The sequence below is a fragment of the Salvelinus alpinus genome, chromosome 9 (assembly GCF_045679555.1).
Source record: "Salvelinus alpinus chromosome 9, SLU_Salpinus.1, whole genome shotgun sequence".
NCBI lineage: Eukaryota > Metazoa > Chordata > Actinopteri > Salmoniformes > Salmonidae > Salvelinus > Salvelinus alpinus.
The window spans coordinates 52,279,212-52,302,354 of NC_092094.1; the positions used below are offsets into that span (position 1 = coordinate 52,279,212).

Below are 23,143 nucleotides of genomic sequence, written 5' to 3' on the forward strand. Positions count from 1 at the left end.
CATTACACGGTGTCCATCAATTAGAGAAGAAAAGAGGGAAAATGAATGTGTGTGAGTAAAAAGAATAAGGCTTTTAATTCGACTAAAAGCAGCACTTGTATAGTGAGCTTGTGCCTCCACATCAAGACATCACACATCCAAGACAAATGAAAGTCAGGTCCATTTGTGGGCTTCAACAAAAGGACCGCTCGCAGTAGATGGAGTGTGCCTTTATGCTGGACGTAGTGTATTACTTTTCCATCTTGCTCTTTTACCTGCTAATTAGTCAGTCATTGTAGTGTCTTTTACTTGTCTGAAACGTGTTTATGGATTAGCTGGGGCAGTTGGCGTGCAGTCCTTTGTTAGAAACAGAGTCGGTTGATTGGTTGGGCCAGAGGGCTGTCACTTAAAGTATAATTACTGTACATTTGTCAGGCAAGTATTTCTCAATACGGCACGAATGGTTTGAATGGTGCATGATTACGTTATATGATGGCCAATCGAATCAGTTGGGAAATGATGATACTATCTAACTTTATCCAAACCAGTGCACATTGCATTCAGGAAAATGAATAATTAAAACATGAATCTTATAATCACTATTCAATCTATAGGAAACTTGTTTCCTGCTGAAGTAATCCAGAACTAATCCAGGCACTGTTTGTTTAATAAAATCGCAAAGTCTGCCATTGCTTGGACAAGCTTCTGCAAGGACCTCCGAGAGAGAGAGAGAGAAAATAATAAAATGTGAGAGGGGGAGAGACAGACCTGTTTGGTAGATGTGGATTCTCTATTATCCAATCGTTGATTTTCTACACTATCAACATTCTAGTACAGGGTAGGGTTCAGTATGGGACAGCTTGGTATAGAAGCTAGTGATATCAGGAGAGTCTGGGGGCCTTAGCCCACCTCCACAACTTCGCATCAACAAAACCTTTGGCGGTATTTACTTAGATGCTCGGGTGGCAAAAGCATTTCAGAGAATTTAATAGCCACACAAACACACGCGTGCATGCACACACACACTCTCGGCACACACTTCCCTATTGTCTTTTATGTAAATGTAGTGTGAATAATGCATGCCTTTGCTCCATGGAAGCACTTGCAACTTGCGTAACAGTGAAATCTCCCAGCAGCCCTGAAGGAACCTTTTCCTTCATAGTGCACCACAGCCCAAGTAAACCCTTTCTACCACATCGCTAACACCGATAGTTTGATGCAGAACTGTGTCTGTAGAAAACACCATCTCTCTAATTAAAATAAACTGCACTCTACTATTTTCTGGCTGTTTTTATAAGCCGTTAGCAAAGACCTAGGGAACGTTACTGTTATGTAGCGCTTCACTTGTTGGTTATTGAAAGTGAAGCAACCCCTTTGTGTTACTCTGATCCCCTCTGCTGGCCTTTATATGTCATGCCAGTCGCCCTGCACCTGATGTAGATGCCCCTAGACGCTGACCTCGGATCAGTTTAGCATTTTCAGTTGCGCATTAATATTGGCTCGATGGCGATATCGGGATTTCGATTTGTTCTTCAAAAGCAATTTGCGGGCCAGAAAAAGGGCAGTTATTTGAAAACGTGTAGGTCCATACATACTTTCTATCTAGTTTAAGACGTTCAAACGCGGCCTGGAGTGATTTTCTTTTTTAACCCAAAATAATAATTTCTGCACTAACAGGCAAAACCCTTCTACTACTTAAATGTGCATTACAATATTTATTTTTATCACAATAACTACTAGTATAACAGCCCTTGCTGAAGTTGCTTCCATTGACAGTTGACACAATGGAAGGCATGCTCTTGGAAGCTGAGGAGTTTGTGTAATCACTTAAACCTGGGTTGAGGGGCTCAGTGAATGTGGATAGAAAAGGGATTGAAACTTAAAGGATAGGTGTACATTGAAATAGATTCAATTTGTATTACACAAGCTTGACCATACAAAAATACATAATAACACTAGAGTAATTTTAAAAACACATTATATACATTGTGTGCAACAAATCCGGAACACTTTATTAATACTGAGTTGCACCCCATTTTTCCCTCAACATGGACTCTACAAGGTGTTGACTCCAATGTTTCCCACAGTTGTGTCAAGTTGGCTGGATGTCCTTTGTTGTGGTGGACCATTCTTGATACACACAAGAAACTGTTGAGCGTGGGAAAACCCGGCAGCGTTGCAGTTCTTGACAAACTCAAACTAGTGTGCCTTGCACCTACTAACATACCCCGTTCAAAGGCACTTAAATCTTTTGTCTTGCCCATTCGACCTCTGAATGGCACACAATCCATGTCTCAAGGCTTAAAAAGCCTTCTTTAACTTGTCTCCTCCCCTTCATCTACACTGATTTTGAAGTGGATTTAACAAGTGACGTCAATCACCTGGTCAGTCTATCGATGTCACGGAAAGAGCAGGTTTTCCTAATGTTTTTGTACACTCTGTATTTTACATTATACAATGGGTCATATGACCAATGGGTGAGTGTTTGTTATATTGTGTTGTTGTTGAATCCTCATTACTTTAGAAGATGGATGAAGCCGAGGAGGATCCGGGCCAGTATTCATAAAGTGTCTCAGAGTACTAGCAGAAGTAGTGTGTACTTCCCCAGGCTAAGTACCAGAGGTGTGGACTCGACTCGAGTCACAAATATGATGACTTGCAACTTGACTTTGACTTTAACACCAATGACTCGTGACTTAACTTGGATTTGAGCCTTTTGACTCGAACTGACTTGATACCCTCCTGCGGGAAGAAAATGACAGACAGAGGCGCAACAACTTCCAACTTTGTTCGACATTTGAAGCTGCACAAAGAACGGTAAGTCGTGGCTAATATAGCCGACAGCTATATCATTCATAACTTTGCCAGTGTAACATGTTGGCTAACGTAACGTTAAATCAATGAGCCTCCACACAGTCAGTCAGTGCGGGAACGTGATCATTGCACCCAAGATTGAGCTACAACTGGCTAGGCAGTTGGTAGCCTAAATCCTGCCTGGTGTTACTGCTGTTCCTAAAGCCATTGACATATGTTAGCCTACTGTAACCACACACACTGTGTGTGTGTGTGTGTGTGTGTGTGTACAAGCCTACATCGCTCGATTGCGCCCCATAGCGATCCTCGGTAGTCGATCGCTATTGGGGGGGGGGGGTCTTTATTATGGCTACCCATGTATTTCCATGGAAATATAAAGTTTATTTGGAAAGTAATAAATATATTTTTTAAAGCGTTCATGATTTGCGTAAATGTAATATACTAACTATTACTCTTGTTAAAAATATGAAATGGTATTACATTTGGTGAAGAGCACATTATGACTTGTTTAAGACTCAAAACTCAAAGTTTAGGACTTGAGACTTGACACTTGTCGGTCTTGACTTGACTCGGGCTTCCTGTCTTGACTTGGGACTTGAGTCTTACTTGTGACTTGTAAAACAAAGACTTGGTCCCACCTAAGTACACACTATTAGAATAGGGATGTGATATTCAGGACATCTGCCACTGAGATCTGAGATCCATACAGGCTATTTTGTTTCCTCCTGTTTGGACAGTGAAAGCAGCTTTCCGGCTCTGAAAAGCAAGTTTCCCAATAACAGTAACTACACATCCGCTCTGCTGGGCTGGGATGCCCTTCCGTCCTCCAGTTCTGTCACCAGTCTCTGGCCCATGGACTTAATCTAATGGAGTAAACAGAGGAACAGTGGGAAAACAATATAGACCCACTGACTGAAATATACAGTTGAAGTCGGAAGTTTACATACACTTAGGTTGGAGTCATTAAAACTCGTTTTTCAACCACTTCACAAATTTCGTGTTAACAAAATATAGTTTTGGCAAATCGGTTAGGACATCTACTTTGTGCATGACACAAGTAATTTTTCCAACAATTGTTTACAGACAGATTATTTCACTTATAATGCACTGTATCACAATTCCAGTTGGTCAGAAGTTTACATACACTAAGTTGACTGCCTTCAAACAGCTTGGAAAATTCCAGAAAATAATGTCATGGCTTTATAAGCTTCTGATAGGCTAATTGACATAATGTGAGTCAATTGGAGGTGTACCTGTGGCATACCTTCAAACTCAGTGCATATTTGCTTGACATCATGGGAAAATCAAAAGAAATCAGCCAGGATCTCAGAAAAAAACATTTGTAGACCTCCACATGTCTGGTTCATCCTTGGGAGCAATTTCCAAATGCCTGAAGGTACCACGTTCATCTGTACAAACAATAGTACGCAAGTATAAACACCATGGGACCACGCAGCCGTCATACAACTCAGGAAGGAGACGCGTTCTGTCTCCTGGAGATGAACGTACTGTGGTGCGAAAAGTGCAAATCAATCCCAGAACAACAGCAAAGGACCTTGTGAGGATGCTGGAGGAAACGGGTACAAAAGTATCTATATCCACAGTAAAACGAGTCCTATAACGACATAACCTGAAAGGCCGCTCAGCAAGGAAGAAGCCACTGCTCCAAAACCACCATTAAAAAAGCCAGACTGGTTTGCAACTGCACATCGGGACAAAGAACGTACTTTTTGGGGAAATGTCCTCTGGTCTGATGAAACAAAAATAGAACTGTTTGGCCATAATGATCATCGTTATGTTTGGAGGAAAAGGGGGGAGGCTTGCAAGCCGAAGAACACCATCCCAACCGTGAAGCACGAGGGTGGTAGCATCATGTTGTGGGGGTGCTTTGCTGCTGGAGGGACTGGTGCACCTCACAAAATAGATGGCATCATGAGGTTGGAAAATGATGTGGATATATTGAAGCAACATCTCAAGACATCAGTCAGGAAGTTAAAGCTTGGTCGCAAATGGGTCTTCCAAATGGACAATGACCCCAAGCATACTTCCAAAGTTGTGGCTAAATGGCTTAAGGACCACAAAGTCAAGGTATTGGAGGGGCCATCACAAAGCCCTGACCTCAATCCTATAGAACATTTGTTGGCAGAACTGAAAAAGTGTGTGCAAGCAAGGAGGCCTACAAACCTGACTCAGTTACACCAGCTATGTCAGGAGGAATGGGCCAAAATTCACCCAACTTATTGTGGGAAGCTTGAGGAAGGCTACCCGAAACGTTTGACCCAAGTTAAACAATTTAAAGGCAATGCTACCAAATACTCTTTGAGTGTATGTAAACTTCTGACCCACTGGGAATGTGATGAAAGAAATAAAAGCTTAAATAAATAATTCTCTCTACTATTATTCTGACATTTCACATTCTTAAAATAAAGTGGTGATCCTAACTGACCTAAGACAGGGAATTTTTACTTGGATTAAATGTCAGGAATGATGAAAAACTGAGTTTAAATGTATTTGGCTAAGGTGTATGTAAACTTCCGACTTCAACTGTAATGCCAACAAAGGTCTGAGGGAATGTCACCCAGACAGACCCTCTTCACAGTGGCCGGGTGAGAACTCACCTCAGTGTCTTCAGTTTGCAGTACGGATCCTCCAGTAAAGCAGAGATCAGCTTCACTCCTGATTCACCTGGGTAGTTCCAACTCATATTCAGTTCTCTCAGATGTGAAGGGTTTGACCTCAGAGCTGAAGCCAGAGAAGCACAGCCTTTGTCTGTGAATCCACACTCCGACAGCCTAAAATAAAATGATCCTTTCATTCTTCAGTTCAGGCCACACAGAGAAATATAGCATATATTTTCTTCTTTGCAAGTTTACATCAAAATATGTTTTATTATCACATAGGTTTGTACTTGAGGTGTCCATCATAAGATACAAAATAGGGACGTTTGTGGTCTATTGTGAATAGCTGCTGTATTAAGAACCAAGGCGGATGTACTGTAACTCTGACAGGAGACCTTACTTTAGCATCCCCAGTTTACAGTGTGGATTCCCCAGTCCAGCACAGAGCAGCGTCATTCCTGAATCCTGCAGCTTATTCTTACTCAGGTCAAGCTCTCTCAGACTAGAGGAGTTTGAGCTGAGAGCTGAAGCCAGAGCTTGACAGCAGTTCTCAGTAAGTTTACAGGTATTCAGCCTTGTGGGGGGGAGAGCGAGAGTAATACATTTCAACATTGCGCTACACAATGAAGGCAGGGCACACCTATGATTTTCTAGTTTTTCTAGTTATTCACAGTTGTGCTATTATGGCCCCAACACTCACCTCAGAGTCTTCAGTTTGTGTGGCTCCTCCAGTAAAGCAGAGATCAGTTTCACTCCTGAGTCACCTGGATAATTGCAGCTCAGGTCCAGCTCTCTCAGGTTCGCGGGGTTTGACCTCAGAGCTGAAGCCAGAGAAGCACAGCCTTCCTCTGTGACACTACAACGTGATAGCCTGCAGGGAGGAGGAGGATAGCTCTTTGTGTCTGCTATGTGTGTCACTTTTTAAAAATATTATTATTTATTTTTTTACCCTCCTTTTTCTCCCCAATTTCGTGGTATCCAATTGTTAGTAGTTACTGTCTTGTCTCATCGCTACAACTCCCGTACGGGCTCGGGAGAGACGAAGGTCGAGAGCCATGCGTCCTCCGAAACACAACACAACACAACCCAACCAAGCCGCACTGCTTCTTAACACAGCGCGCATCCAACCCGGAAGCCAGCCGCACCAATGTGTCGGAGGAAACACTGTACACCTGCGTGATGAGACAAGGATATCCCTACCGGCCAAACCCTCCCTAACCCGGACGACGCTAGGCCAATTGTGCGTCGGCCGGCTGCGACAGAGCCTGGGCTCGAACCCAGAGTCTCTGGTGGCACAGCGATGCAATGTGTCACTTTCTGAGGAATGACATTATATCATGTCTCAAGAGGTTCCTTACTGTCAAAAGATCGACCATTGTGTGTTGAGTATCATTGAGCTGTAATGGGACCAACACTCACCTCAGTGTCTCCAGTTTACAGAGTGGATCCTCTAGTGCAGCAGAGAGCAGGCTCACGCCTGAGTCTCCTGGATTACTCCCACTCAGATCCAACTCTCTCAGGTGGGAGGGGTTTGACTTCAGAGCTAAAGCCAGAGAAGCACAGCTTTTCCCAGTGACTCTACAACCGGAGAGCCTGCACAGAGAAATAGTTAGTGACAATTGAAAAACCAACTTCTTTGGTTGAAAACAGCATATTTGGCATCAATATCAAACATTTATTCTAGTGTCAAAATTGACTACAAAGTGTAAATATAGTTGTTTTGGTCATAAAGCCAGTCTAGTGCAAAACAGAGATTTGCAAAATGAAGGGTACGTAAAACGGTTTTCCTTGGGTTGGGTTTATCTCAATCCTGCCCACATGCTGGCAGCATCCAAGTAATCACCAATATTTACAAACTTCAATAGCTCCAAATTTCAATGACTTAAAAACCTCAAACCAACTATAAATTGTAGAAATGAATATGCAAATATTGAAAGCATTTAAAGAGAACTAAAAGGCGTGCAACATGAAAATATTGTCCCATTTACATTGTGAAATGTATCGACGGTCCCTAACTAGCCCCACAGATTGGCTATCCAAAGTCTAACCAACTTTGCCACAGTCACACACCAGCCGGCTGAAGCTAATTGGCAGAAGAAGTTGGCCTAGGCTACTTCGAGACACAAGATCTGGTTAGACTGTTTCAGGTTGTCTAGAAGGGTGAGTGACCGTAACTGTGCACTGTTTTGGCCAAGTGATGTACAAATGCTTCCCATGTGCAAACACACACACAGGAGACACCCACATCAAAGCACGCCTCCAAGACCCAAATCTCGTTCTGTAGCATTTCCTAATAAGTAGGATTGAAATGGAGGCTAAATCATTTCAGCCCCCCCTTTTTTAAATACACTGATCCAGCGCAAGGAACTGAGAGTGGAAATTGCGGTTAAAGTGTGTAAGAATATAATGTCCCAAATAAGACGAAGCAGTGAATGACAAAAATGACTTTACCTCAGTGACTCAAGTTTACATTGTGGACTCCCCAGTCCAATGGAGAGCAGTGCCACTCCGGAATCCTTCAGGTCATTTTTACTCAGGTCCAACTGTCTCAGACCCGATGAGGTCGAGCTGAGAGTTGAGGCTAGGGCTTTGCAGCATCTCTCAGTGAGGTAGCAGTAAGTTAGCCTGAGGAAAAATGATAACTCAAATTAGTATAGCTTCAAATTAGTATTGTTTCTAGAGCAGCTAGAAACTAAAATGTATAAAATGATTATGGAAATGTCCATACTATATTATGTTTGAAAATATGACTACATGCAATATCGCTAATAAGGCTTTCTCAAGCTGCTCTATGCAAATGGTCTTATTTTCCCAACTGATCTGTGAGTGCATCTTTATTTGGTTATTACTGATCTATGTATGATGAGCGGTACTGTATGGCAGTACTCACACAGCTGTTCTGGAGGCTTTGACCACCGGTAGCATCCTCAGAAGACCCTCATCTGATCTGGAGTATTTTCTCAGCTCAAACACATCCAGCTCCTCTTCTGAAGTCAACACCACAACAACCAAAGCTGACAACTGTGCAGGAGAGAGATCTTCAGAGAGACTTCCTGAGCTCAGGTAGCTTTGGATCTCCTCCACTAGAGAATGGTCATTCAGCTCGTTTAGACAGTGGAACAAGTTAATGCATCTCTCCAATGAGGGATTCTCCCTGATCTTCTCCTTGATGTACTCAACCGTTTCCTCATTGGTGCGAGAGCTGCTTCCTGTCTGTACCAGTAGGCCTCTTAAGAGAGTCTGATTGGACTTCAGTGAAAGGCCGAGAAGGAAGCGGAGAAACAGGTCCAGGTGTCCATTGGCACTCTGAATGGCTTGATCCACGGCACTCTTGTAGAGGTCGATTGTAGGTGTGGACTTGGATTGCTGTTTCAACATTAGATTTCTGTTGTTGTTCACAAAAGAGAGAAACACGTATAAAGCAGCGAGAAACTCCTGAATGCTAAGATGCACAAAGCAGTATACCTTCCCCTTGTTCAGCCCACACTCCTCCCTGAAGACTTGTGTGCACACTCCTGAGTACACTGATGCTTCTTTGACATCAATGCCACACTCTCTCAGGTCTTCCTCATAGAAGATTAGATTGCCCTTTTCCAGCTGTTCAAAGGCAAGTTTGCCCAGTTTCAGAATCATCTCTTTATCCGTGTTCCACTCTGGATCTGTCCCACTTCTCCCAGGATATTTCTTGTTTCTTAACCTCGTCTGAAAGATCAGAAAGTGAAGGTTCATTTGTGTCAGAGTCTTGGGGATCTCTCCACTCTCTGCACCACCCAACATCCTCTCTAGAACAGTTGTTGCAATCCAACAGAAGACTGGTATGTGGCACATGATGTAGAGGCTCCTTGATGATTTCATGTGCGTGATGATTCTGCTAGCCAGGTTCGGAGAATGGATTCTCTTCCTGAAGTATTCCTCCTTCTGTGGGTCATTGAACCCTCGTACCTCTGTCACCTGGTCAACACAGTCGGGAGAAATACGATTGGCTGCTGCAGGTCGGGATGTTATCCAGAGGAGAGCATTAGGAAGCAGATTCCCCTCGATGAGGTTTGTCAGCAGCACATCCACTGAGGTTGTCTCTGTGACATCCCTCAGACTGTTATTGTCTGTGATGTAAAGCTCTGTATAGATCTCATTGAGAAGTGTAGGGTTTCCTTGCTGTGCTGTCCCCTCAAACACACACTGAAACGTTCTCTTCAGCTTGGATTTGAGCCTGTCGTCGATTTCTGCCATAGACCCACAGCTGAGGACAGGAGACTCTGATCTCTCCTGTTGAAGCCTGTCAAAGGCAAAAATAGAAAACACTGTTTTCAGCTGGAATAAACAGCAATTGGTTCCTCTGAAAAAATATACACCTGTCTGTATGCCTAAGATGCCTGACTCAGAATGTAGTGGTGGCAAATCCAGAACAAATTCAGGAAAGCGTACAGTGTTATATAGAGCCCTTATTGCATGGAACCTCCTTCCATCTCATATTGCTCAAATAGACAGCGAACCTGGTTTCAAAAAACAGATAAAGCAACACCTCGCGGCACAACACCTCTCCCCTATTTGACCTAGATAGTTTGTTAATTTTGTTTTTTATGTAATTCTGTTCTTGTCTATTGATGTTCTGTATTCTGTCATTCGGTATTATGTTTCATGTTTTGTGTGGACCCCAGGAAGAGTAGCTGCTGCTTTTGCAACAGCTAATGGGGATCCTAATAAAATAACAATTACCATTTGCCCCAGGGCTTTTCTATCAGGTGGGGCACCACTTTAGATGTAGTCAAATAAAAAAAAATCATGCAAAAGCATTAAAAAGAGGGACAAAGTACTGGTTTTTTTAAGGCTGATATGCCTCATGATTTCTACACTCGCGCACAATTGATCAGCCATTCACATCGGAGTGCTGCAGGTTCTGTGTGTGTCTTGATTACGGAAATCACGGATCACACGGGCTGGGCACAAAGCATGTCTAGCAAAGCTCAATGCGCAATCTGACATGCTGTATTGGATGAAAACGAGATAATGTAGGCTATTAACAACAGCAGCCTACTATACACTCTGTCCATCGGGGGGCGTGAAACGTTATGTATTTACAGTGCCTTCAGAAAGTATTCATACCCCTTGACTTATTCCACATTTTGTTTTGTTTTGTTACAGCCTGAATTCAAAATTGATTCATATCTTTTTTTTTCTACACAATACCCCATAATGACAAAGTGAAAACATCATTTAGGATTTCTTTTCCAAATGTATTAAATTAAATACAGAAATCTAATTTACATACAGTACCAGTCAAAAGTTGACAAACCTACTCATTCAAGGGTTTTTATACATTTTTACTATTTTCTACATTGTAGAATAATAGTGAAGACAGCAAAACTATGAAATAACATATATGGTATCATGTAGTAACTGTAATGAACACGAGGGGAGACAGAGAGCTGGTTTCAAGCGCAGGGCGCAGCAGGTGTTTATTGCGAAGGACCACAGGAGGAGGCAGGTAGCTGGGTCCAGGGGCAGGCAGAAGGTCATACACAGGGGTCCAAAAGGGCAGCAGTATAGGCAGGGGAAAGTCTAGTAACGTAGTCCGGGAGATCAGGCATTAGGTTGATAACAGGAAATCCGAAAGTACAGGCAGGGAATAGGCAAAAAGGCATCGTTAGTGAGGCAAGCCAAAACTATCATACACGTGAGGAGTAGATCACTGGAAACCCAGAAAGATGTGTGTCACAAAACAAACAATACCTCACAGTGATGTGGTGCAAAGAACTGAACTAAATAGTGTGTGATAATGACATACAGGTGTGTGAACAGGTGATTAGAATTCAGGTGATTGGGATCTGGAGAGTGAGCTGCTTTCAGGGGATATAGGTGTTTGAGAGTGCGAGTTGGAAGCAGATGTTACAGTAACCAAAAAAGTTTTAAACAAATCTAAATGTATTTGAGATTCTTCAGAGTAGCCACCCTTTGCCTTGATGACAGCTTTACACACTCTTGGCATTCTCTCAACCAGCTTCACCTGGAATGCTTTTCCAACCGTCTTGAAGGAGTTCCCGAGTGGTGCAGCGGTCTAAGGCACTGCATCTCAGTGCTAGAGGCGTCACTACAGACCCTGGTTCGATCCCGGGCTGTATCACAATCGGCCGTGATCGGGAGTCCCATAGGGCAGCACACAATTGGCACAGCGTCGTCCGGGTTAGGGGAGGGTTTGGCCGGGGTAGGCCGTTAATGTAAATAAGAAATTGTTCTCAACTGGCTTGCCTAGTTAAATAAATAAAACATTTAAAATATACTGAGCACTTGTTGGCTGCTTTTCCTTCACTCTGCAGTCCAACTTATTCCAAACCATGTCAATTGGGTTGAGGTCGGGTGATTGTGGAGGCCAGGTCATCTGATGCAGCACTCAAATCACTCTCCTTCTTGGTCAAATAGCCCTTACATAGCCTGGAGGCATGTTGGGTCATTGTCCTTTTGAAAAAAAAATATTGTCCCGCTAAGCGCAAACCAGATGGTATGGTGTATCGGTGCAGAATGCTGTGGTAGCCATGCTGGTTAAGTGTGCCTTGAATTCTAAATAAATCACAGACAGTGTCACCAGCAAAGCACCCCCACACCATCTCAGCTCCTCCTCCAAGCTTCACGGTGGGAACCACACATGCGGAGATCATCCGTTCACCTACTCTGTGTCTCACAAAGACACAGTGGTTGGAACCAAAAATATCAAATTTGGACTCATCAGACCAAAGGACAGATTTCCACCGGTCTAATGTCCATTGCTCGTGTTTCTTGGCCCAAGCAAGTATCGTCTTCTTATTGGTGTGCTTTAGTAGTGGTTTCTGTGCAGCAATTCGACCATGAAGGCCTGATTCACAGTCTCCTCTGAACAGTTAATATTGAGATGTGTCTGTTACTTGAACTCTGTGAAACATTTATTTGGGCTGCAATCTGAGGTGCAGTAAACTCTAATGAACTTATCCTCTGCAGCAGAGGTAACTTTGGGTCTTCCTTTCCTGTGGCGGTCCTCATGAGAGCCAGTTTCATCATAGCGCTTAATGGTTTTTGCGACTGCACTTGAAGAAACGTATTGACTGACCTTCATGTCTTAAAGTAATGATGGACTGTCGTTTCCCTTTGCTTATTTGGGCTGTTCTTGCTATAATATGGACTTAGTCCTTTACCAAATAGGACTATCTTCTGTACACCACCCCTACCATGTCACAACACAATTGATTGGCTCAAACGCATTAAGAAGGAAAGAAATTCCACAAATTAACTTTTAACAAGGCACACCTGTTAATTCAAATGCATTCCAGGTGACTACCTCATGAAGCTGGTTGAGAGAATGCCAAGAGTGTGCGAAGCTTTCATCAAGGCAAAGGGTGGCTACTTTGAAGAATCTCAAATATAAAACACTTTTTTGATTACTACATGATTGTGTAGTAAAATGTGTTATTTCATAGTTCTGATGTCTTCACTATTATTCTGCAATGTAGAAAATAGTAAAATACATAAAAACCCTTGAATGAGTAGGTGTGTCAACTTTTGACTGATACTATATGTGTGTTTGTCTTTTTACCCAAAACATGCTAACACTATCAGTTAGAATTCATAGCAAGCAGTGTGCTGGAATGACATTCATTCTGATGGGATGGGTGGCCAAAAAGAAATGAAAGCCACATCACAAATATGACCGCATTGAGGCATAATGTCACTGTGCTTCGATGGCTATACGCACCATGCCACTGACTACTGCAAGTGTTCATTTATCAAATAAGACGGCTCATAATCCAATGCCTTTATCACAGTCCACACCTTTATTTTAGCTTTAATTAGCTAACGTTTTGCAGCCTCATGGCAAAATGTGTAAAATAGCATGAGCTTAGCTATAAAACTGCACATTTGTCTCTCTGTCCCATTGTAAAATGTATTGCAGGAAGTTATCATGAAGAAATAAACTAAACAAGGGTTACCTGGAAGTGTACACATAGATCTTCTCAGATATGGGTTTTGTGTATGTGTTAAGATATTTTATCAAGGTTTAAGATAAAGGATTAAATAATTCCACCCAGAAACTTAACCATTAGGATTAGAGGTTATGTAGCATGTACAGGGGGAGAAAGGAATGTCTGTGTGTACCTAAAGAAAACTAAAAATGGATCATTCACCTATGTTTGAACCGACTAAGCTATAACTCTGTGGAGATAAGGGAAGACAGAAAAAAAAAAAAAATCTAGGTTTTCCGTATCTGGGGGGGGACTGGAACTGTCAGCTAAGTGGTAATAAACTGTGGTGAGACTTCAGGATATAATCCAGATTAGTGTGTATGTATGTGCGTTAGTAATAGAAGGGATAAAAAGAACGGTTTTGTATATGCACGTCAGAGCTCTCTCGAGAATAAACGCTATTGATTAATTTCTAAATTCTTAGAAATGGACAGAGTGTTTGCTTTATTATAATTAAATTGGTTAATGAACATATACAGTGGGGAGAACAAGTATTTGATACACTGCCGATTTCGCAGGTTTTCCTACTTACAAAGCATGTAGAGGTCTGTAATTTTTATCATAGGTACACTTCAACTATGAGAGACGGAATCTAAAACAAAAATCCAGAAAATCACATTGTATGATTTTTAAGTAATTAATTTGCATTTTATTGCATGACATAAGTATTTGATACATCAGAAAAGCAGTACTTAATATTTGGTACAGAAACCTTTGTTTGCAATTACAGAGATCATACGTTTCCTGTAGTTCTTGACTAGGTTTGCACACACTGCAGCAGGGATTTTGGCCCACTCCTCCCTACAGCTCTTCTCCAGATCCTTCAGGTTTCGGGGCTGTCGCTGGGCAATACGGACTTTCAGCTCCCTCCAAAGATTTTCTATTGGGTTCAGGTCTGGAGACTGGCTAGGCCACTCCAGGACCTTGAGATGCTTCTTACGGAGCCACTCCTTAGTTGCCATGGCTGTGTGCTTCGTGTCGTTGTCATGCTGGAAGACCCAGCCACGACCCATCTTCAATGCTCTTACTGAGGGAAGGAGGTTGTTGGCCAAGATCTCGCGATACATGGCCCCATCCATCCTCCCCTCAATACGGTGCAGTCGTCCTGTCCCCTTTGCAGAAAAGCATCCCCAAAGAATGATGTTTCCACCTCCATGCTTCACGGTTGGGATGGTGTTCTTGGGGTTGTACTCATACTTCTTCTTCCTCCAAACACGGTGAGTGGAGTTAGACCAAAAAGCTCTATTTTTGTCTCATCAGACCACATGACCTTCTCCCATTCCTCCTCTGGATCATCCAGATGGTCATTGGCAAACTTCAGACAGGCCTGGACATGCACTGGCTTAAGCAGGGGGACCTTGCGTGCGCTGCAGGATTTTATTCCATGACGGCGTAGTGTGTTACTAATGGTTTTCTTTGAGACTGTGGTCCCAGCTCTCTTCAGGTCATTGACCAGGTCCTGCCGTGTAGTTCTGGGCTGATCCCTCACCTTCCTCATGATCATTGATGCCCCACGAGGTGAAATCTTGCATGGAGCCCCAGACCAAGGGTGATTGACCGTCATCTTGAACTTCATCCATTTTCTAATAATTGCACCAACAGTTGTTTCCTTCTCACCAAGCTGCTTGCCTATTGTCCTGTAGCCCATCCCAGCCTTGTGCAGGTCTACAATTTTATCCCTCATGTCCTTACACAGCTCTCTGGTCTTGGCCATTGTGGAGAGGTTGGAATCTGTTTGATTGAGTGTGTGGACAGGTGTCTTTCATACAGGTAACGAGTTCAAACAGGTGCAGTTAATACAGGTAATGAGTGGAGAACAGGAGGGCTTCTTAAAGAAAAACTAACAGGTCTGTGAGAGCCGGAATTCTTACTGGTTGGTAGGTGATCAAATACTTATGTCATGCAATAAAATGCAAATTTAATTATTTAAAAATCATACAATGTGATTTTCTGGATTTTTGTTTTAGATTCCGTCTCTCACAGTTGAAGTGTACCTATGATAAAAATTACAGACCTCTACATGCTTTGTAAGTAGGAAAACCTGCAAAATCGGCAGTGTATCAAATACTTGTTCTCCCCACTGTAGGAAACAAATTCCTTAATCAGTATGTTATCATTTGTGCTTAATTAGAAGAATTGAGGGTAACTATAAAGCTAGCATCTCACCTTTGATCTGTAAACGCTTCATCACAGAACTTCATTGGTTGCGTCATAGACCGATCACTCTTCATGGACACACAGCTGGGCACAGGTGAGACTGATCTTATCTCTTCTCGCTGCTGCTTCAACCTGTAAGAAACGGTACATTTTAATGACAGCAATGCAGATGATGTAGGGCTGGCTGAAACGTGTGTGAGTATCTACTATAGAGATTGAAAGAGAGCCCACCTCCTACCTTTGCCATTTATCGATTCTGTGACAACATGGGGAGCACCATTGCGCTTGATGGTTTTTGTGACTGCACTTGAAGAAACGTTCAAAGTTCTTCAAATGTTCCATATTGACTGACCTTCATGTCTTAAAGTAATGATGGACTGTCGTTTCTCTTTTCTTATTTGGGCTGTTCTTACTATAATATGGACTTGGTCCTTTACCAAATAGAGCTATCTTCTGCATACCACCCCTACCATGTCACAACACAATTGATTGGCTCAAACGCATTAAGAAGGAAAGAAATTTCACAAATTAACTTTTAACAAGTCACACCTGTTAATTGAAATGCATTCCAGGTGACTACCTCATGAAGCTGGTTGAGAGAATGCCAAGCGTGTGCAAAGCTATCAAGGCAAAGGGTGGCTATTTTGAAGAATCTCAAATATAAAATATATTTTGATTTGTTTAACACTTTTTAGATTACTACATGATTGTGTAGTAAAATGTGTTATTTCATAGTTCTGATGTCTTCACTATTATTCTGCAATGTAGAAAATAGTAAAATACAGAAAAACCCTTGAATGAGTAGGTGTGTCAACTTGACTGATACTATATACAGTGGGGAGAACAAGTATTTGAAACACTGCCGATTTTGCAGGTTTTCCTACTTACAAAGCATGTAGAGGTCTGTAATTTTTATCATAGGTACACTTCAACTGTGAGAGACGGAATCTAAAACAAAAATCCAGAAAATCACATTGTATGATTTTTAAGTAATTAATTTGCATTTTATTGCATGACATAAGTATTTGATCACCTACCAACCAGTAAGAATTCCAGCTCTCACAGACCTGTTTGTTTTTCTTTAAGAAGCCCTCCTGTTCTCCACTCATTACCTGTATTAACTGCACCTGTTTAAACTCGTTACCTGTATAAAAGACACCTGTCCACACACTCAATCAAACAGACTCCAACCTCTCCACAATGGCCAAGGCCAGAGAGCTGTGTAAGGACATCAGGGATAAAATTGTAGACCTGCACAAGGCTGGGATGGGCTACAGGACAATAGGCAAGCAGCTTGGTGAGAAGGCAACAACTGTTGGCGCAATTATTAGAAAATGGAAGAAGTTCAAGATAACGGTCAATCACCCTCGGTCTGGGGCTCCATGCAAGATCTCACCTTGTGGGGCATCAATGATCATGAGGAAGGTGAGGGATCAGCCCAGAACTACACGGCAGGACCTGGTCAATGACCTGAAGAGAGCTGGGACCACAGTCTCAAAGAAAACCATTAGTAACACACTACGCCGTCATGGATTAAAATCCTGCAGCGCACGCAAGGTCCCCCTGCTCAAGCCAGCGCATGTCCAGGCCCGTCTGAAGTTTGCCAATGACCATCTGGATGATCCAGAGGAGGAATGGGAGAAGGTCATGTGGTCTGATGAGACAAAAATAGAGCTTTTTGATCTAAACTCCACTCGCCGTGTTTGGAGGAAGAAGAAGGATGAGTACAACCCCAAGAACACCATCCCAACCGTGAAGCATGGAGGTGGAAACATCATTCTTTGGGGATGCTTTTCTGCAAAGGGGACAGGACGACTGCACCGTATTGAGGGGAGGATGGATGGGGCCATGTATCGCGAGATCTTGGCCAACAACCTCCTTCCCTCAGTAAGAGCATTGAAGATGGGTCGTGGCTGGGTCTTCCAGCATGACAACGACCCGAAACACACAGCCAGGGCAACTAAGGAGTGGCTCCGTAAGAAGCATCTCAAGGTCCGGGAGTGGCCTAGCCAGTCTCCAGACCTGAACCCAATAGAAAATCTTTGGAGGGAGCTGAAAGTCCGTATTGCCCAGCGACAGCCCCGAAACCTGAAGGATCTGGAGAAGGTCTGTATGGATGAGTGGGCCAAAATCCCTGCTGCAGTGTGTGCAAACCTGGTCAAGAACTACAGGAAACGTATGATCTCTGTAATTGCAAACACAGGTTTCTGTACCAAATATTAAGTTCTGCTTTTCTGATGAATCAAATACTTATGTCATGCAATAAAATGCAAAAGTATGACTTAAAAATCATACAATGTGATTTTCTGGATTTTTGTTTTAGATTCCGTCTCTCACAGTTGAAGTGTACCTATGATAAAAATGACAGACCTCTACATGCTTTGTAAGTAGGAAAACCTGCAAAATCGGCAGTGTATCAAATACTTGTTCTCCCCACTGTATGTGTGTGTTTGTCTTTTTACCCAAAACATGCTAACACTATCAGTTAGAATTCATAGCAAGCAGTGCGCTGGAATGACATTCATTCTGATGGGATGGGTGGCCAAAAGGAAATGAAAGCCACATCCCCAATAAGCCACAAATATGACCGCATTGAGGCATAATGTCACTGTGCTTCGATGTCTATACGCACCATGCCACTGACTACTACAAGTGTTAATTTATCAAATAAGGCAGCTCATAATCCAATGCCTTTATCACAGTCAACACACCTTTATTTTAGCTTTAATTAGCTAACGTTTTGCAGCCTCATGGCAAAATGTGTAAAATAGCATGAGCTTAGCTATAAAACTGCACATTTGTCTCTCTGTCCCATTGTAAAATGTATTGCAGGAAGTTATCATGAAGAAATAAACTAAACAAGGGTTACCTGGAAGTGTACACATAGATCTTCTCAGATATGGGTTTTGTGTATGTTATCATTTGTGCTTAATTAGAAGAATTGAGGGTAACTATAAAGCTAGCATCTCACCTTTGATCTGTAAACGCTTCATCACAGAACTTCATTGGTTGCGTCATAGACCGATCACTCTTCATGGACACACAGCTGGGCACAGGTGAGACTGATCTTATCTCTTCTCGCTGCTGCTTCAACCTGTAAAAAACAGTGCATCTCAATGACACCAATGCAGATGATGTAGGGCTGTCTGAAACGTGTGTGAGTATCTACTATAGAGATTGAAAGAGAGCCCACCTCCTACCTTTGCCATTTATCGATTCTGTGACAGCATGGGGAGCACCATTGAGGATACATATGCTACCTACTGTGCTGGAGTGTGTGTATAGTCTGAACACAGATAAAGCCAAGGTTTGTGATTTACTGCCACCTGCAGTGCTGAAATGTTTGCTCAAGAGTAGAATTCATTGGCTGATCCCTCCTGCTGACCTGGATGGAATTCTGTGATTTACCCATAGGAAATCCCACCATGTTGACTACTTTAAAATGGTGTAAGCCTTCAATAACACTGCCCATGCTAAAACAGGATTTTTGGCAAGTGCGCCCTCTTATCAATCTCTGTAGTGTCAACATACAGTGTATGTGTCATGTGAATATGCCAAAAAAGTACATGCACAAACATTCTTCTCTAACCTCTTAGCTTCAATAGGTGTGGGGTGGTCTGTAAGGACACTCATTTTGGAGGTGGAGGCCTCCTCTCTCTCCCCAGAGAGACTTGTTTTGCAAGCCATGCCCCCTTTCCTATGGGACAGACCAAGTCCGTCCAGGACTAACTTCTGACCATATCAGCTGACCTGTGAACGAACGCAGACATCATACATTATACACACACCACACAGTTAGTGGCAAACACAGGCTGTGTCAAATAACTACCATGATACATACAGACACAAATGAACAATGTTAAAGGTCCTGCACAGTTTTCCTATTTCCCAAGTAAAATAGCACTTTGAGTGACCAAAACATCACCCATAATATTTTTTCCAGATGAAATTGCTCGGAATTTGAGAAAATGTCCCTTTCTCTCATCTCTAACTTTCAGTTAGGCTGAAGGACCAGTCTGAGTTGGCGGGGAGCTAAAGGATTGACCGTTATTTGAAACGTTTATGTCAAGCAACTTGGACGCAATGTCTTGATCATCTCAAGCAAATGTGTTGATACACAAAGCAACGCAAACAAGATTAAAATTGTACGCAACATCCAACCCTGTCATACATTACATCATATAGTTTCACAAACTTCAACAATTAAAAAAAAAATCTAACTGTTTATGTTGATGCTTTTACAATAACCAGACAAAAAGCTGGCTGTACAATTTAGTTAGCTAGCCAAAATGAAATTATCAGCACTGTTTTATCAAGCTAGCCAGGTTGTTCCACCAATTCGGTGCCTTTTGAGAAGTGTAACTTGGTCAAAGAAAACTTTTGATTTCACATCATTTTAACATTTTGTCATAAAGAGCACATGTTCAACCTCAGAAAAAGTTTTTCTATCTCTAAGTTAAACAATTTTTTAAATACTATAGTAAGTACCTTTTTAAATGCCAAATAAAGTAACAGGGTTGACCGTAACAAGTTTGACGATTTAATCTTAAATCAGCCATAAATCACCTTGTGACAGAGAGAATGGATCTTGTTGTGTGCAACAAACAGGGAGTGGCAATTGAATGCATAATTTTTTACAAATTGTTAAAACACTACTGGCCTGTCTATCTATGGGTAACAGGGTTGACGTGGCATGCTCGACCCACTCAGTTTAACACCAGAAAATGGCCAAAAAGAGTAAAACCAGCTCACCTGCTTTTACACTATGATTTGGCTATTAGATGTTTGATGTTTATTTGGATTTTTTTTTTTTTAAGGAATAGTTTCACCATATTAAAAGGAGAGTTCAGTTTACTTAACAGTGTTGACCTTAAAATTAGGAACAGATGTAAATGAATCACTAATCACATTAAATAAAGAAAAATCTTTAGAAATTACTTTGTCAAAGCAACAAAATAACTAGGGCTTTACAATGATGGTGAAATTTGAACAATTTTGGGAATTAAATGTGTTAAAATCTTCCTAGAAGTGACACAGGGTTGACGGAGAGACATGTCAAAATGCTGAATTTTGGAACTTTAGCAAGTCTTTATTCATATATATATTTTAAAAAATCAGATTTATTGAATTCTCCATCTGGTCTATATTAAAGGGCAATTAATTTCATATAACAGGCTTTTACAATTCAATATTGGTGTACAATTTCTACCTAAAATATCAGAGGGACATGAGGGGTTTGGATTTCTAAACATTGAATAATATTAAACATCAGTTATGCTAGAGACATGAGGGGTGCCATAGCTGAGGGTCTACACCAGAAGTTAATGGTTATCTGTAGGAGGAAGGTATGTGATGGGTGTAATTAAGCTTGGAATGTCATTTTGTAATATGGGGGAACTATCACTTTAATCGAGCATCTGACGCAATGATGCAATATTTTAGTTATGGGTTTCTGAGATTTCCATTGGTGTATTAATACTCTTAAAATGTGTGGCTAAATGTGATGTCACATCGATTCCCAATAAGCATTACGCAATAAGCAATTTTCCATACTGTGGTCATCCATTTTTTAATCTGGTTTCATTGTAATATCATCCATGATTCTGACTGTTCAGGACTTTTAAGTTAATTATAATAAACAGAAATGTTCACACAACCACATCATGACTATGTAAAAAAAAAAGTGATCCAGAGAAATCACTTCTAATAATCGTGACACCATACTGCCTTTACTCCCGGAAGCCTACTCCGTCGAACAGTGATCGGTTAAATGTTTATTGTTTCTGTCAACTAAATAATTGTACTTACTGTGTTGTCTTCTCTATGGCTAGCTTTCAATGTTTTCCATTACCTCTCTGCCGTCTTAAAATGGATCCTGCCTGGTCAGCCGGAGAGAAAGTTATGCTTCTGCTTGCACTTCATGTCCTGACATGAGTGAGCTGTCAACACAATAAAGACACACCATCACACAGCTATGGCTAAGTTGACTTCTTTCACAAACTACAAACATTGGATAAACTCTGAAAACACGATACAGTGTCAATAAGACTACTACAATGGCGGCTACAATACTTTCTGTGGCTCATTTTGGTTAAGTTAAGAGTTTGTTTGTTTTTGTTGTTTCCAAACTAAGTTTGAACCATGTTCTTGAATGTACACTAGAGAGCAGTATTGCTACAGCGCTGCACTGTAAAACACCAGCAAAGTAGAGCGCACAGAAAACCTGTTCCACTTTATGTATGGAGAAAACCTTTTACAGTGACCTACCGGGTTAACGTCTCCGCTGTTTTAGTCCGTTGGCTCGCACGTTGTAACAGCGTGAATCGAATATGTGCGCATGCGCAGATGTATTGCATCTCGCTCATCACAATATCTGCGGTGTTGCTTGTGGCAACTTCATTTCGCTCAGTCAACCTTTAGTTAAAGGAAATCATAGTTCAGATCCATGATTGACTGATATTGGGAGGGGATGGTGAGAAAAAGAGAGGGGTATGTGAGGAAACAGAAGAGAGGAGAGGACAGCAGAGAAGAAGAGAGAAGAACAGGGGTGAGGGGGTGAAAAGGAGAGCGTTCCCCTTATTTATTGTTTTAGATTATAAAGAAATATATAATATATATAAATATAGTACCAGTCAAAAGTTTGGACAAACCTACTCAAGATTGTTGGAAAAGCATTCAAGATGAAGCTGGTTGAGAGAATTCAAAGAGTGTGCAAAGCTGTCATCAAGGCAAAGGGTGGCTACTTTGAAGAATCTCAAATATAACATATATATTTTGATTTGTTTAAACACTTTTTGGTTACTATATGATTCCAAATGTGTTATTTCATCGTTTTGATGTCTTCACTGTTATTCTACAATGTAGAAAATTGTAAAATAAAGAAAAACCTTTGAATGAGTGGGTGTGTCCAAACTTTTGACTGGTAATATATATATATATATATATATATATATATATATATATATATATATAGCCACCAGGGGGAGACTCGTCGAGGCCTGGTGACAGACGGATCTGACCTACATCACGAGGCGATGGCTCCATCTGCTGGACGTGCCAGGTCTCGACGGGGTCTCCGGCCAGGACTAGTTGGGGCTGATGGGGAGTTGGTGAATAATCAAGGGCTGATTTGCTTACCAGCTGTATAAGTCCCATAAAGCTGCCAGAATGGGCAGCACACAGAAGAGAGAGTGGGGGAAGAAAGGACTCCCGTATAGTTGGAGGTGGTTGCAGAGGTAACAGGAGTGAGTGCAGTTTTGATCCCGACAGGATACAGCAAGACCCAGAGCCCAGAAGACGGTATCCCGGAGAGGGTCTCATGGGGGAGACCTATCCTTTTCTTTTTGATTTATTATTTTAATAAACACCTTTGAAACCGAGCTAATCCTACTCTGTCCGGGTCTGATCTGTGTAAACGTTTTGACCCAACCCCCTGGTCTGCCACTATATATATATTTTAACAGTTAACACATTTATAATTTGTCAGCATTTCAGAAATCTGCTGATTGGCACAAACACACACACACACACACAGGATTACACAACTGTCTTGTCTGAACACCGTCTATGATACATGGGAGTCAAGGG

At 41.8% G+C, this 23,143-nt stretch overlaps 1 protein-coding gene across 3 annotated transcripts; it reads right to left on the minus strand.

Moving 5' to 3' along the window:
* Window positions 1–1,864: 1,864 nt before the first annotated feature.
* Window positions 1,865–21,825, minus strand: LOC139530321 (NACHT, LRR and PYD domains-containing protein 12-like). 3 transcript variants are annotated; one of them, XM_071326618.1, is made up of 11 exons: window positions 21,408–21,823; window positions 19,146–19,306; window positions 18,528–18,650; window positions 15,566–15,688; window positions 8,302–9,687; window positions 7,863–8,036; window positions 6,831–7,004; window positions 6,112–6,282; window positions 5,812–5,985; window positions 5,412–5,585; window positions 1,865–3,656 (listed from the first exon to the last, which is right to left on the minus strand). In XM_071326618.1, the coding sequence occupies exons 2-11, from the start codon at window positions 19,241–19,243 to the stop codon at window positions 3,629–3,631; spliced, it is 2,625 nt and encodes an 874-aa protein (XP_071182719.1). In that variant the 5' UTR covers window positions 19,244–19,306; window positions 21,408–21,823; the 3' UTR covers window positions 1,865–3,628. The 3 variants fall into 3 exon arrangements, with proteins under 3 accessions (XP_071182719.1, XP_071182718.1, XP_071182720.1); XM_071326617.1 differs by having other exon boundaries at window positions 21,365–21,823; XM_071326619.1 differs by lacking the exon at window positions 5,812–5,985 and having other exon boundaries at window positions 21,365–21,825.
* Between the last annotated feature and the right edge of the window lie 1,318 nt (window positions 21,826–23,143).

What these genes read in the sequence shown, in the direction of transcription:
- LOC139530321 (XM_071326618.1), bottom strand. Translation starts at nt 19,243, where the DNA reads ATGGCTTGCAAAACAAGTCTCTCTGGGGAGAGAGAGGAGGCCTCCACC. An exon ending in ACACCTATTGAAGCTAAGAG is followed by an intron (nt 18,651 to 19,145) that starts GTTAGAGAAGAA and finishes TGTTTTTTACAG; the next exon opens with GTTGAAGCAGCAGCGAGAAG. An exon ending in TGCAAACTGAAGACACTGAG is followed by an intron (nt 3,657 to 5,411) that starts GTGAGTTCTCAC and finishes TTACTCCATTAG; the next exon opens with ATTAAGTCCATGGGCCAGAG.